Raw genomic sequence first — 15,130 nt, 5'->3', positions numbered from 1 at the left:
ACGCTGTGGGCGTTACCTCAGCTGGAGAACAAGGAAGAAGGTTGAAAATATGAGGGGAGACAGCAAAACAAAGGGTAAAGCAGCCTAACTGGGCGATTAATGTTAAGAATCCGCTTTTATTTTATAGCTTTAAATGTGTTCTTGTGTTTTATTCCTTATTTTATGCGTATAAAAAGTCAGAATTATTAATGACACAGGAATTATATGATGACAGGAAAACTATACTTAATTGCATATTTCAAGCTTTAAATGTGTTAGTAAAGATGCCATTTAAAAGAATAACTAATATTTGTCCACTTTGGAAGTATTTATTGAGAATAACAACAGCAAACACTCCGAGCAGATGTATGCTGACTCAGTCTTTTATTTATGCACTTACTTCCTATCAGATCTCCTCGCTGGACTTTTACACACAGGAAGGGATCTTTCTACAGTTTCTCTGTTACATCAAGTTGTCTCTTGTGCCTTTCTGGGATCCCATACAGACTCCATGATGATTAAATCTGAGCCTCATCTCCCACGTCACTATTTACACGTTAAATCAAGTAAACAGATCATTCTGCTTAAAGGACAACTTAATCTTTTACGCTCATTCTTTCTTGTATTTTGATAAAAAACAGTTTAACCGACAAATAACAATAAACAGAGAAGTAGTTATACAGAGAAAAGTAGTCACATATTTATCCAGAATGATGCCAGAAGCTTGATGACGGTTGCAGAGGGTTTGGTGTGGAGGTTCAATTAGCTAAGAGCCATTAACCAAATCCCTGGGATTTGGTTAAATTTAGTTCCTTTGCTCCACTTATCTGGAACAAACTTACAGAAAAAAGTACATAAAACCTGAGTTCCTTTAAATCAAGATCAAAAACACATTTGTTTAGGATTGCTTTTGACTGTTCTAGTTAAACTGTTTTACTGAAACATCATTAGTTTAAGTTTGTAGTCCAACTGTTTTTAATGTTTGCTTTTAGCTTCTATTCGTCCATGTTTTATTTTGTGTCTACATTTTATTCCAACTTGCTTTTATTCTGTTTTATTTTCCTATATTTTAATCATGTAAAGCACTTTGAATTGTCTTTGTTCTGAAATGTGCTATATAAATAAATTTGCCTTGCCTATGTAAACATTTTCAGACATTTTCACTTCTCAATTTTTTTTATTTTAATTTATTTAAGTTAGAATTGTTAATAAACAAATCAAAACTTTTCAATAAACATTTAAAAACAAATCAGTGACTACTACAGCCGCCGATCAATAACAGTGATCAGCCTCCATTCATGAAGCGGATCAGTTTCCTGATCTGTTGATGATCAACTTGTTGTGTAGCCTCAGCCTCCCAGACTCTCTTCAGAGGCAAAGCAAGTTTATCTGTGTCGCACATTTCAGTACGAGGAAAACACAAAGTAGGGCTGGACGATATAGAAAAAAAGCAGATTGATAAAATAGAAATCATTTTGATCGATATCGATAATTATCAACAAATTGAAAACATAGATTTTAAGTGCAGCCCTGGTTATTTTATGCTGTTGTTTTAAAACAATTTAAAGACAGGTTTTAAAGAAGAAAGCATGCTCTTTGTACTGTTTGAAGGGGGCGGAGCTTGGTGACAGCCTGGGTCTGCGTTTGTGGTTGGTTTTATTCTGGGGTTCTGGTTCCCCTGGCGTCTGCCTCTGTGCTCTGGGGGGGTAGGGGGAGGGCATTTTTCTCACGGATAAACCTCACAGACTCTCTCAAACACCTACAGGTGGATCCAGGTGCTCACAGTCTCACTTCCATATAGAAAACCCCAGTTATTATCTTCAGCTGTCACTTTCTACATGTCGTATTAATTAATCCTGTATATTCTTCAGTGATGGTATCAAGGCTTTAGTTGTTTCTACCTGTAGTACTTTAACAGGTGGTTCTGCTGTTCTTTTTATATCTCTCTTTGCAGGTGTAGAAGCAGACTCAGAGGATGTTAAATTACTCTCTACCTTTCCTCTCCTCATTTTTTCCCACCTTTTCTCCCTTTCAGCATTTTGTCTCATCTTTTTCTCTTCTTTTTTCTCTCTTCCTGTTTCAGTGTCCATTTAACATGACACAGTCCCAGCATAAAATCTAATAAAGCTTTATGTTTGCGGGTTGTGTGATAATTGGAACAGCTAAATAGAGTCTAAAACATGCAAAACATCAGAAAACAGCAGAGATGTAAGATTCAAACCTGGATTTTGATCAGAAACAGACATATTGGTTTGATTTCCTACTGATTCAGTCGGGTCGGGTGATACTTGAGCAACCTGTGTGAGTCAGAGATGTGACCAGACTTTTTGAAGTGAACTTTAAATAAATGACATGTCCTTTTATCAGCAATAAAAGAGTCATTATGGTTTATTATACTTACATAATAATAGTTCACATAACAGATAAATTTGGTTTAGCACATGTATCAAACGGTTCCTTTCTTTTGTTCGTTTGCAGTCTCTGTTGACGTCTTAATGATTTCCGATGGTGTCAGATTCAGTGTTTCAACACGGCCACAGCATACAGGTATAGATATTTAAATATATAAACTTTAGATAAAAGCTAAAAAACAATCTGTAGACTTAATCTGTACGTACACTCAGTATTTTTACTTGTTTAACTCAAAGCAGGTTATAAAAGTGAAGATATTTTGTTTCCCAGCAGAGTAGCTGACTCCTCAGAGGTGTTCAGTGTCCATCAGAGAGTCAGCCTGGGGAGAAGCTGCCTCTGCGGCGCCCCCTGGAGGTAAAGGTCTAAATTTGTGTCAGGATGTGTGGGTCTGCAGAGATGTTAGCTGAGCTCTTCCTGACCCCAGACCTGTTCAGGTTCTGGATGGAGGGAAGGTCCGCCCTGACGATCCTCTCTGCAGACCTGATTGGTTGTTGCAGTTCGGACCGGTTCTGTTTTCAGTGATGGAGGAACACAAACTGAAGGAAGCCAGTGTAGAAGATGACCAGCAGCTCCTGTAGAAGGCTGGACCTTCTTCTGAACAACCCTTATGTGTCTCAGGTCCAGAGATCCAGGGAGGGATCCACTGCAGACCGAGTGTTGTTGAGGATGGTGAGGGGAAGTTCTCCAGAAGTCCACCATCTTCTTCACAACCTTAGGTCAGCAGCAGTGGACCAGCTGATCCACGGTCTGCATGCAGAGACGCTGCCGTCCTGGTGGAGTCATTTCTGTTCAGAGAGAGGAGGTGTGGGCAGAGAACAGTGCTGACGGTTCTTCAGCAGGAGAAGATGCTCCTCAGCATCACCTGCTGCTGGTCAGTCCAGAAGCTGATGGTCCACTGACAGGTGGAGGACGGCTGGTGTTTGTAGGTGTCTGCCTTAACATAAATGTTTAATACTTTCTGATTCAGGTCGGTTCTTCTGGGTCGGTCAGAGTGAGTCAGACTGACAGATTCTCAGGTCCAGCAGTTTGCTGAATGAGATCTTCTCCTAATTCCTGGAATAAAGCGGCATTCTAACCCCGTATTTAATGTTTTTATTGTTTCTATCAGCGAGCGTTTGAGTCCATGTTGGAGTCGCCATGGTTCTGTGGCGGCTCTGCACCCTGGACCACCTCGACACGTCTGGGTTTGGTCGTCCTTTTCCACGCCACGGCCTCCAGCTGCTGTTCTGGTTCTCCAACCACTGCGTGTCCTCTGAGCCGGCCGACTCTGCGGACGTCATGAAGGTTAGTGACCTTCATGAGGTCTCCATCGCTGCCAGTGAAGCCATTAGTGGATATGTTTCGTGGTTCCGTTGACGTGATCGGACCGGTTCCCACAGCTGGTCTCAGAGTGTCAGCCGGAGAACGGGGACTACGGCTTCCACAAGTTCAGGAACGTGGAGGAACTTCTGCCCGTTCTGCACAAACCCAAGAAGCACAAGAGCACCAGACAGGTCTGCTTCAGTTTAGATTTACTCTTTTTACGACCAGTTGACCTAAAATATTATTAAATTATAACCAGGGTGGTGTTGTGCAGCCGTACGTGTGGCTAATAGCATCCAGCAGAGAAACGAAGCTGAACACAGAAGCTTCTACTGATGGAGAACCAGAATAATGCTGAAATATGAACAGACAGACATCTTTTCTGGGACATTCTAAAACGCTTAACGTGAAAAAGCTTAACGTGGCTTAAGGTAGGAAAGCAACGAGGAATCATCACCAAATTTCGCATGGCCATATCTTGTCATGAAGACTTAAGCCTGTCAAAAAAAAAAAAATAAACCGAAATTCAACGATTATAGAAGATATCTCACATTAACGTTTTCTTCTTCATTGGCGCCTATGGCGAGAAAAAGGCTTAACGTGGTTTAATGTACCTAATCAACGATCAATGATCACCAAATTTCTCTTTCATATTGCTCCTAATAAGCACATAAAACTGTCAAAATGTCAAACCCAAAGTCCAATTATTATGGACGTTATCTAACATTAAGCGTTTCTGCTTTCATAGCCTCTATGCCTATGAAATACTTAATGTCATATAACGTCCATAATAATTGGACTTTGGGTTCGATTTTTTGACAGTTTTAAGTGGTTATGATAAGCAATATATGAGAGAAATTTGGTGATCACTGAGCGTTGTTTAAGTACATTGAATTACGTTAAGCCTTTTTCTCGCCATAGGCGCCAATGAAGAAGAAAACGTTAATGTGAGATATCTTCTATAATCGTTGAATTTCGGTTTATTTTTTTTTTTTGACAGGCTTAAGTCTTCATGACAAGATATGGCCATGTGAAATTTGGTGATGATTCCTCGTTGTTTTCCTACCTTAAGCCACGTTAAGCGTTTTAGAATGTCCCTCTTTTCTTCAGCATTAGTTTCTTTAATCTGAAAAGATCTTAACTGGTCTTCTGAATCTTTTCTCCTGCGTAACGTAAACTGTTTTTCACGCGCTGTCCTGTCTGTGCAGCTGCTTTACTTCGTGGTTGGGAACCTGAACACGGCGTCGTACCCGGAGTCGGCGGACCTGCCGCCGTTCGTGAGGGAAAACCACGGGGCGGACGGCAGCTCCAACAGCGACCGCATCATCATCAGCTACCAGGCGAAGACCAGGGTGGTGGACAAGGTGTACGTCACAGAACACGACGACGCCGACGCAGGACGGTTCCGATCCGACGGGACTCACGAGGTCAGCCCAGAACTGATCCGCGTGCTGCAGAACCCGCTGCTGGACCTCAGCTGCTTCCTCGCACAGATGGGTTACTACGAAGATGCTGAGGTGCTCCAGGACACGGAGGAGATGCAGGAGCCATCGGTCCAGATGATGCTCAGCAGGATGCAGAACGATCCGTCCGGGTTCTTCTCCGAGGCCCTCAGTCAGCAACTGAACTTTGATCAGTTCAGGTTCAACATGAACACAGACGACGGCGGGGCCGTGGTCCATTACACCCCGGTGAAGAAGAAGAAGAAGAAGAAGAAGAGGAGCAACCAGAAACTAAGCCCTCTGGGGGAGATCTACTGGCGTTCCAGCCGGCAGCTTCCATACAGAGGTGAGAGTCCCGGCTGATTTACTCTCAGTCCGTTCCTTCTTCTTCATCGTGATACACAGGAACGAGCCTAAAGTTTTTATTTCCCGGTCACCTCGTTTGGTTTCTAACGGTCCTTCAGTGCTAGGACTCACACTGAGTACGGTGCAGATACAGAGCAGGCGCCATGAGGAACCCAAATCCTTAAAATCAGAGTGCACACTCACATCAGCTACGTCTGGTCTGGTTACTGAGGCTGTGAGGCTGAATTTCACGAACCAAACAGGAAAACATGAGACTAGAACGGCCCATGACTTAAAAAACCACAAGGTTCTGGTAAATTTCAGAATAAACTCCCGAAAAAAAAACTTACTTTAAAGGAACAATCAGTAATAAGGACACCTAGTGGTTAAAATCGGAACAACACACAACGCCTTTAATGGAGACGCGCCATTTCCTCAACGGTCCGTCGCTGCTGTGAGTCTCCACTGAGGTTCTACCTCCACAGGACGGGTCTATGATGATGTTCTGTTCTGGTTCTGGTCCGCTTCTCTTCCTGGCCTCCATGTCTGCAGGCTGCTGCTCATTTACCAACATTAAATACCAAACACTGCGCTCTGTGCTGGGAACCCTGGGATCTTTCATCTGATTGGCTCAGGAACCAGGAAGTGAACACGGGCAGTTCTGCACTGTACATCCAGGTTTGAAAGGAGAAAAACGCGACTAAGACGTAGTTGATGGAGAGGATTGTTTATAGGGAATGTTACTTCCATTCTGGGTGAGAAATGAGAATAATTCAGGCTGATTTTACAGTAAATGTCTGACTTATTGCTCATAAAACTTGACAAATGTGAACAAAACAGCCACCCAGAAACACAAGAAAACAGAGGTGCTATTGGAGGATGAAATAGGATATTTTTGCGCACGGATAACGTGTTTTGCCCTACAAAATGAAATAATTTATAAGGGATAGCAACAGAAAGGACCACGTGAACTTTGTTCCTGGGAAAGCTCTCTCTGCAGCTGGAGCTCAGACCATAACCTGAACCATAGTCAGTGTGAGTCTGGCGTTAAGCCGGGATCTCCAGCTCTGAACTGCTGCCTGCAACCCGCTGGATGCACCTCTGCTCCAACACGCCTGTTCCTACGATCATGGTGGTTCTACCTGTGGGTGGTTCTACCTGTGGGTGGTTCTAGTTGTTTTTAGTTGTAGCTGCGGGTGGTTGGTTATTCAGGGCTGTTGGAACAGAGATGCAGCATAAAGTTGCAGGAGAGTTGCTGTGGAGGACCAGAGTTGGAGAGCTCAGCTATGAAGAGATCTTGATCCAAACTCTTTTCCGTGTAATTTAGCTGCTCATTAACTTTTTGGTCCACAAACAATTTATCAAGTTTTATTATTTTAATGAATTCTAACTGTGTGAATGTAATGAATAAATACCAAAGTGGACTTTTTTTCCTAGCCAAAGACTCAGATTTGACTTTTTGTGACTGTCTGCAGATTTTGATGAAGATTACTGGATAATGTCCAGCAGGGGATATGGATACAGTTATGGAGGTGGGTATGGAAGAGGAGGTGGAGGAGGATTTTCCAGCTTCCTGAAAATCCTCCTGAAAGTCGGAGCGCTCTACCTGGCAGCTAAATGTTTCAGCTGGTTAGTGAAGAAGCTGTGGAGCACCAACTGGGATGAGAACCTCCTCCATGCGATCCCAGGAAGGACTTCTAGGTATCTGGGTCGTCGGCACACGCACATCATGCTGGATTATGTTTACTAGACCCATCAGGACCTGAGAAACTCACCGTGCTGATTTTAATGATTCTGAAGTGATTTTAAGATTGAAAATGTATATTTCTATAATCTTATATGTTTTTACGTATTGGTGCTGAGTCTGTAAAAATAAAATGTTTTTAAAATTATTTCTTTGTGTAAAGTTGATCAAAACTGAGATCAACAAGTCCTCAAAATGTACGTGCTCCTATAATCCATCCATCCATCCATCCATCCATCCATCCATCCATCCATCCATCCATCCATCCATCCATCCATCCATCCATCCATCCATCCATCCATCCATCCATCCATCCATCCATCCATCCATCCATCCGTGTGTCCTCAGGTGGAGGAGCGACTCCATCGTCTCAGTCAAGGACAGAAAAGAAAAAAAATCTCTTTGTCTTTAAAGAACAACAGATTAATTTTGACCTTAAATTTGGTTTTAACATTTTTTTTCAGTGTTATGAAGAAAACAAACAATATTTGTACTGAAGAGTTGTTTTCAGTTCCCTGATATCTCTGTGATGAATTAAATTTGTAAAGAACTGAGACTGAATTCATCAATTTCAATTTTATTTGTTGCAGGATTTTTTGATTGTTTGAAAGTTTCTGTACCTAAAGGACATATTATTATTATTATTATTATTATTATTATTATTACTGCTACTACTAATATTAATAATGATAATAATAATAATGTGTATAAACTGATGTCAACAAACATTTCTTTTATTTTAATTTAATGTTTGGTGTCTAGTTTCTGAGAAAGTGACCAATAATGGACCGTGCAGAGACTCCTTAGCTCCTCATAATTCTAATATTAATTCAATTTTATTTATATAGCGCCAATTCATGAAATACGTAATCTCAAGGCACTTTACAGAGTCAAATTCAATCAGATTATATAGATTGGTCAATAATTTCCTAAGTAAGGGAACCAGTTGATTGCTTCAAAGTCTTGACAAGCAGCAGCAGAGTGAGAGAAATAGACCCTGATGTCCTCCAGCAGCCTAAGCCTATAGCAGCATAACTATAGAGATAGCTCAGGGTAACATGAGCCACTCTAACTATAAGCTTTGTCACAAAGGAAAGTTTTAAGCCTAGTCTTAAAAGTAGACGGGGTGTCTGCCTCACGGACCAAAACTGGGAGTTGGTTCCACAGGAGAGGAGCCTGATAGCTAAAGGATCTGCCTCCCATTCTACTTTTAGAGACTCTAGGAACCACCAGCAGACCTGCAGTCTGAGAGCGAAGTGCTCTGTTAGGAACATACGGGGTAATCAGAGCTCTGATATATGATGGAGCTTGATTATTAAGGGCTTTATACGTTAGAAGGAGAATTTTAAATTCTATTCTTGATTTAACAGGAAGCCAATGAAGGGAAGTTAAAACAGGAGACATATGATCCCTCTTGTTGATTTTCATCAGAACTCTTGCTGCAGCATTTTGGATCAGCTGAAGGCTTTGAACTGCATTTTGTGGACTTCCTGATAGTAAAGAATTACAATAGTCCAGCCTTGAAGTAACAAATGCATGGACCAGTTTTTCAGCATCACTCCTGGACAGAATGTTTCTAATTTTGGCGATATTCCGGAGGTGAAAAAAGGAAACTCTGGAAACCTGTTTAATATGGGATTTAAATGACATGTCTTGGTCAAAAATAACACCAAGGTTTTTTACTTTATTACCAGAGGCCAAGTTAATGCCACCCAGATTAAGTGATTGGTTAAGAACTTTATTTTTTGAGGACTCTGGTGTCCTCTGGTGCATTATTTAGCGTTGGGACTCCTCTGAAGTGAAATGAGCTCTGAGGTGTGTGGTTCTAGATTTAAAGGAACAGAAACTTCCTCAATCAGCTGTTGCTTCATAAATCATCAGATCCTGTCTGAAAACGGAGCGACTGAAGGAAGGAGCGGCTCTGATGGAGCCAGAAGAGATTTACGTTAACTTGGAGGATCTGAATCTGTCCAAACGACCCAACGGCGCCGGTAGGCCTGAAGATCCGTTTATATCAAACAATCCAGCATTTAACTGTAAATTAATTAGTTTAATGCTCATTTCACAGACTTATTAAAAGAGAATAAATGTTTTTAATTTTAAAGAAACCCTAAAGCTATAGCTCAGAAATTGAGGATTATGTGAGAAAGTTTAATATTCTTTTGTCCCTGATTTCAGAAAGTGAAACTATTTTATAGGTTAGTTACACAGAGTGAAATATTTTAAGCCTTTATTTTTAATAATTCTGATGATTCTGGCCACAGAGAATAAAAAACCCAACATCCAGAATAAATGCATCAGATTGAATGTTTTCTGTAAAGTCCATTTCTCTGCTCTCAGTACCGGGTCTTCAGGAGGTCAGCCTGTGGTTCTGCTGACGGGTTCTGGAAGCCCGGGTTGCTTTGATAGCAGCCTTGTTGGTTCTGGCGCCTCTCATCCTCCTGATGATACTCTATAGATTATCTAAAGGGTTCTGGTCAGGCCCGTTTTCAGGCCAATCAAGCTCAGAACCACCGCGGTCACTGGACCAGGTTCTGGTACCTTTGGCAGAATGGGTCGGTGTCAGATGGCTGCATTGAGTGGACCTCAGAAACAGTGGACCAGAACCAGCAGATCACTGGTTCTGGAAACTTCACACTGGACCTCAAAGCAACGTGGGTGCTCTGTCTCTCCTGTCTTCCTCCAGACCCTGAAGCCTTGACTTCCAAATGAAATGCAGATTTTACTTTCACCTGAAAACAGAACCTTTGGAACATTCAGCAACAGTCTGGTTCTGGTTCTCCTGAACCCGGGTCAGACGCCTGCAGCCCATGTCTCGTATTCGTCTGCGTGTCGCGGCTCTTGAGGCACCGACTCCAGCTCCTCTCCAAGCTGCGGTTCCGCCTGTGGCTGATTCTTCTTCTCATGCCTCAGTTTTTCCTTCCACTCAACTTTCTAACAGAACATGAAATGCTCGGACCCAGAACTTCTTCAGCCCTATTGAGGCTCGCCCTCCGTGTTCTGGACCTCTGTCTGGTAGACGCCGCCATCCGGACCCAGACTGAGACCAATTAGAGGCTCAGCAAACATCTGCAGCTAATTAACCAATTAACTAATTAGGGTGAGACACCAGGAGGTTCCAGTATTTAACTTTCTCATAATATCCTATTTTTTTAATCTGCCTTCACGAAGATTTTATGAAGGTTTATTTAACTTTTTCACTAAAAATGATTCTACTTGTGTTTGTCTTTGTTTTTTAACTTTTTTGGAAGTTTTAGGTTTTTATTTTATTATTGAGTCATGAAACGTGGAGGAACTTCAGGGTCATTCTAAATGTTTTAGCTGAGGCTTTTCTCTGAAATCAGGTGAATGTGAAACAAACATGAAGGAGCATGAGGAAGTGAGAGCAGACGCATCTTCGTCGCTCTGAATCCTCTTCATCACATGAAACCACATTCAGCTGGACTCCAGTTTCACTCTGGTGCTTTCTCACGTTCCCAGGCTCAAAGGGTTGAAATCGATTTAAAAGAGCTGATGTCGTCCAGGACATCGTTGTAAATAAGATTCTCACCCTGTGGAGCATACAAGGAGAGACCTTTGACCATCTAAAGATGGTCTTGTTATGGAAATATAGAATCAGCTTTTGGATTAATCATGTATTTCTATTAGGCAGTATTGTGGCCTGTAGGGTCTGCAGGATCTCTGGTGGCTATAAATTCACCCAACCTTCTTGTTGGATACTAGAGCAAGTAAGGGTCACATGATGTTTTATGGTTGGTAAGCTTCACGAAGGTTTATGGTTTAAAACTTTACATTGTTTTGGAATATTTATCTTGGTAGACTCCTGGAAACATCTGGCAAATGTATCGAGAAGCAAACTTCTTAGTTGACACTGGAATGAGGATCAGTTTCGTTTGTGGGGAGACAAGCACAGATAGAAATTAGTGTGTTTGTATCAAAAGCTCAACCTGAATCGACCCCCCCCCCCCCCAGGTCCAGTTAAAGTCCCAGAACCGCCCCTGTGTGTGTTTGTGGTGGCGGGACAGAAAAGGCGATTCCTCGCATCACTCCCATCCCTCCGGTTGGTGAGCCCAAGCTTTGAGCTTCAGAGATGTTTGGCCTCCGCTGCTGTCCTCAGTGTGCCTGATGATAAATACGGGTCCTCAGCCCATTAAGGGACCAGTAGAAACAGGAAGTCGTGGTTTACTTGTTAGACGCTCTGATCAACTTATGTAAAGTTTAAAGAACAATCTGCAGTTACCTTTATTTAGAATATAAACCACACATTTGGCTATAAATCACTGTCCTTTATGTTTTTTTCAAAATCAAAATGTGATACTATGTTCTTGCTACAAAAGACAAATTTATTTTAAAGCTTTCCCACATAAATGGTTCTTGGACCGTTCAATGACCACAAACATGACAGAAATACAGAGACTCATCCCAGAGACCGCTGAGTTCCTGTTCTGCCTGGAAACAATTAAACCCTGAAAGCAGTCTGCATAAAGATTCAGGCAACTCCACAGCCTCAATAAAACAAGTTCAATTGGCTAGAAATGGTCAGACATGCTCAGAAACTGATGAAGCTCAGATCCAGGAGAGGAACGCCTCGTTCTCATTTCTTCATGTTTGCCTCCAGGCTAAAGAACACCTTGGTCTACAGCAATGTTGCGCCGATGCCATTTTTTGGCCCCGATACCGTACCGAATGTTTGAAATTGATGTGTGTGTATATATGAAGAACTGCATACTACTGAGGGTAGTAGAACTTTTTAGGTTACACTTTATTTGAAGGGGTGTACATAAGAACGTGATTACAGTGTCATAAACATGACATAATACTTGTTATGAATGTTTAGAACTGTTGTCATTAATTGTCATTCAGTAAATTATGACACTATTAAAGCAAAGTTGACATTGTTTAAAATGTCGTTGTTATGACAACTTGACATTAACAGAGACAAGGTTAAATTTAGGGCTTGACTTGGGATTAGGTTAAATTAAGAATTTGTCATAACAAAGACATTTTAAACAATATCAAAGAGTCATTTATGTTCATAACAGGTGTTATGTCATGTTTATGACACTGTAATGTCAGTCTTATGTACAACCCTTCAAATAAAGTGTAACCACTTTTTATTGCCTACCTGGAATGGGTGACAATAGTTAGACAATAAACTTTTGACTCTCAAATGCCAAAATAGTGCAACTTTCATGAACTTATATAACATGTATAATACTTGTTGGGAGAGAGAAGGCTGTGTTCAAGTGACATAGAAGCATCAAGATGGTATCAGTGCCTATTTGTTGGTACTCTCTGATACTGATGCCACCATTTTAGTGCTGGATCAGGTCCCCGTCCCACACTGGTATCAGTATCGGTGCAACACTAGTCTACAGCAGATGATCTGCAGAAGGAAGATGAAGCTCTGCGCTCCTCTGTCGGGTCTTTGTGGGTTTAACTTTGAAATAGGAAGGTTTTAACCTCCAGGCTGGAAATCAGTGGAACTTCTGGTCCAAAGAGACTTTAGAAAGCACGACGAATGGCAGATTAGATCTACTTTAAATATAGTTTTGATTTAAACTTTAACCTGATTTCTGGAGCATCTCAGAGAGGACCTTTGGTTTGATCTGTGCAGCAGCAGGAGGTAAACCAGTGGAAACTGTCTCTCTGGCTGTGAGGGAAACCAGAAGCTTCTGGCCTCTTAAAGCGGCCACGCTTGGTCTGGGTCTGCTCAGCTTCCTCCTGCTGACCTCGCTGGTGGCCGTCAGCGTCCTGTGTGAGTTTCCACCCTGAGATGATGGCGATGGAGAGGGAGAAGCTCAGATAACATTCATTCTCCTTTCTTTTGTTCCCTAAGATCAACGAGACTTCAGTCAGCTGAGCAGGAACCTGTCCAACCAGACGGCAGAGAGGAACCAGCTCCTGATGAGGCACCAGAACCTGACCCATGAGAGGGATCAGTTAGACGTCCGCTTAAAGACGGCAGAGCTTCATCTGGACCAAATGAGCAGGAATTCTGGTCAGCATGTATTTATTTATTTATTTAGAGTAAAAGTCCTTCAAGGCACAGACATGGACCGGATCAGAGAGTTTATTATTTATTCTGGAGCTAACAGAGAGACAATGAAGAGGATTTCTGGTATTTAGAAGCAGCATTCTCATAAAGCTGAAGGATTTTACCCAGATGTTTGTGGACTTCCTGTTATTAAAGCATTAAAATGATTTGTCTCTGAAAATTAATGCATGAACCAGTTTTCCTGCTTCGCTTTAAAACTTCAGATTTATAGTTTAGGGAAGATCCCCTCAGTTTAAAAGCAGAAAATCTAAAGGTTTTAATGTCATCAAGACAAGACTGTAGTCAAAGCAACTTATTGGATTCATCAGGATTTATGGATAAATATAGCTGAGTATCATCAGCATAACAGTGGAAATTAATCCCATGCTGTCTGATAATTTTGCCAATCGGAAGCATATATATAGTAAATAGAATTGGTTCAAGGACTGAACCCTGTGGTACTCCACAAGTGACCCTAGAGTTTGAGGAAGATTTATTATTAACATGAACAAACTGGAATCTGTCCGACAGATAAGATTTAAACCAGCCTAATGCTTTCCCCTTAATCCTTAAGGGTTTAATATTTATTCTGGAGTTAGCAGAGCGACAACGAAGAGGATTTATGGATAAATATAGCTGAGTGTCATCAGCGTAACAGTGATTTATTATTAACCTGAACAAAGCGGCCTTGATCCGTGATTTACTGAAGAACCTGTTACTCCCGGCGGGGCTTCCTCAGTGGCGTGTCCTGCTGGATGGAGGATGTTTGGCTGCAGCTGTTACCTTCTGTCTTCGTCGAGGAGCATCTGGGAGAGCAGCAGACGTCAGTGTTTCACGGACGGAGCGGATCTGGTGACCATCAGCAGCCGGGAAGAAATGGTGAGGTTGTTGAAACAAACAGAAGCAGCTTGGTCTCTGAATGTGAAGCGCTGACGGGAGTTTTCCATCTTCAGGTGTTTCTGAATGAGCTCGGAGCTCAGAAGTTCTGGATCGGCCTGAGGCAAATGTCCCACATATCTGGATGGAGATGGACCGATGGAAGTTCCCCAGAAACCATGTAGGTGTTTTAAAGATCAGCCGGTTCTCCTGTGTTTCTTTGTCTTTGAATAATCCTAGACTTTCTGTGCAGGTACTGGCAGGGACAGGCGGCGCCAGAGAGCCGGTACAGAACCCAGAGCTGTGCAGCTTTTAACAGTTTTTGGGCCCATCAGTGGGGCACCATCAGGTCGTGGAGCACTGAGCTGTGTTCGCAGCAGCTGCAGTGGGTCTGTGAGAAAAAAGCTGCTTCTGGACTTCTGTAACAGAAACCTTTAGACATGGAGCAAAGTTCTGGTTCTGCATCATGCAGATGCTGATTATTAGACTGTGTTGTGTCATTATGCTTCACTGAATAAAACCTACTTTTTATGGAGAAGTCTGCAGGTGTCAGTGATGTTTTTAAAGCTGGTTTCAGACACATTTAGACTTTTTTTAGCAGCTCCTCCACATTTTCTCTGATCCGTGTGAAAAGAAAACCTGAGCTTCCTGTCAGTGAATCTGGCTGCAGACGCACACAAAGAGGAACGCTGAGGTTCACTGGGTGGATCCTGTTCTGGTGCAACCCGACGAAGGTCCAAAGCGTCATGAACTCTGACCGGACCCAGGAGGTACTGAACAGAACCACGGAGAAGTGAAACTCCAGATGCAAGCTAAACACAAACCGTCTTCAGGTTTTAACTTCACTAATTCAACCTGAAGCCGTGTGGGTTCTCTCCAGGTTCTCCATCTGTGTTTAAACATGAATATGCATATTAATGTAGACTCTCCTGTTGCTATACGTTCTGCTCAACACAAACCCAGAATAATCCACGTTTAAATATCTGCCACGTT

At 42.1% G+C, this 15,130-nt stretch overlaps 2 protein-coding genes across 4 annotated transcripts; both read left to right on the top strand.

Annotated features, from left to right (window-relative positions):
* The first annotated feature begins 9 nt into the window (after positions 1 to 9).
* On the top strand, positions 10 to 7,778 carry LOC105918083. Of its 2 annotated transcripts, XM_021310882.2 has the most exons (6): positions 10 to 74; positions 2,458 to 2,526; positions 3,500 to 3,675; positions 3,771 to 3,884; positions 4,902 to 5,481; positions 6,956 to 7,778. In XM_021310882.2, the coding sequence occupies exons 3-6, from the start codon at positions 3,529 to 3,531 to the stop codon at positions 7,228 to 7,230; spliced, it is 1,116 nt and encodes a 371-aa protein (XP_021166557.2). In that variant the 5' UTR covers positions 10 to 74; positions 2,458 to 2,526; positions 3,500 to 3,528; the 3' UTR covers positions 7,231 to 7,778. The 2 variants fall into 2 exon arrangements, with proteins under 2 accessions (XP_021166557.2, XP_021166558.2); XM_021310883.2 differs by lacking the exon at positions 2,458 to 2,526 and having other exon boundaries at positions 22 to 74.
* A 1,361-nt stretch (positions 7,779 to 9,139) lies between these two features.
* LOC105918079 (CD209 antigen-like protein C) lies at positions 9,140 to 14,693 on the top strand. 2 transcript variants are annotated; one of them, XM_012853087.3, is made up of 6 exons: positions 9,140 to 9,215; positions 12,842 to 12,982; positions 13,064 to 13,225; positions 14,001 to 14,140; positions 14,215 to 14,318; positions 14,391 to 14,692. In XM_012853087.3, the coding sequence occupies exons 1-6, from the start codon at positions 9,149 to 9,151 to the stop codon at positions 14,560 to 14,562; spliced, it is 786 nt and encodes a 261-aa protein (XP_012708541.2). In that variant the 5' UTR covers positions 9,140 to 9,148; the 3' UTR covers positions 14,563 to 14,692. The 2 variants fall into 2 exon arrangements, with proteins under 2 accessions (XP_012708541.2, XP_035992553.1); XM_036136660.1 differs by having other exon boundaries at positions 9,141 to 9,215; positions 12,839 to 12,982; positions 14,391 to 14,693.
* Positions 14,694 to 15,130: the final 437 nt, after the last annotated feature.

This window comes from Fundulus heteroclitus, chromosome 5 (genome assembly GCF_011125445.2).
Source record: "Fundulus heteroclitus isolate FHET01 chromosome 5, MU-UCD_Fhet_4.1, whole genome shotgun sequence".
Classification (NCBI taxonomy): domain Eukaryota; kingdom Metazoa; phylum Chordata; class Actinopteri; order Cyprinodontiformes; family Fundulidae; genus Fundulus; species Fundulus heteroclitus.
This window is presented reverse-complemented; position numbering and strand designations above follow the sequence as displayed.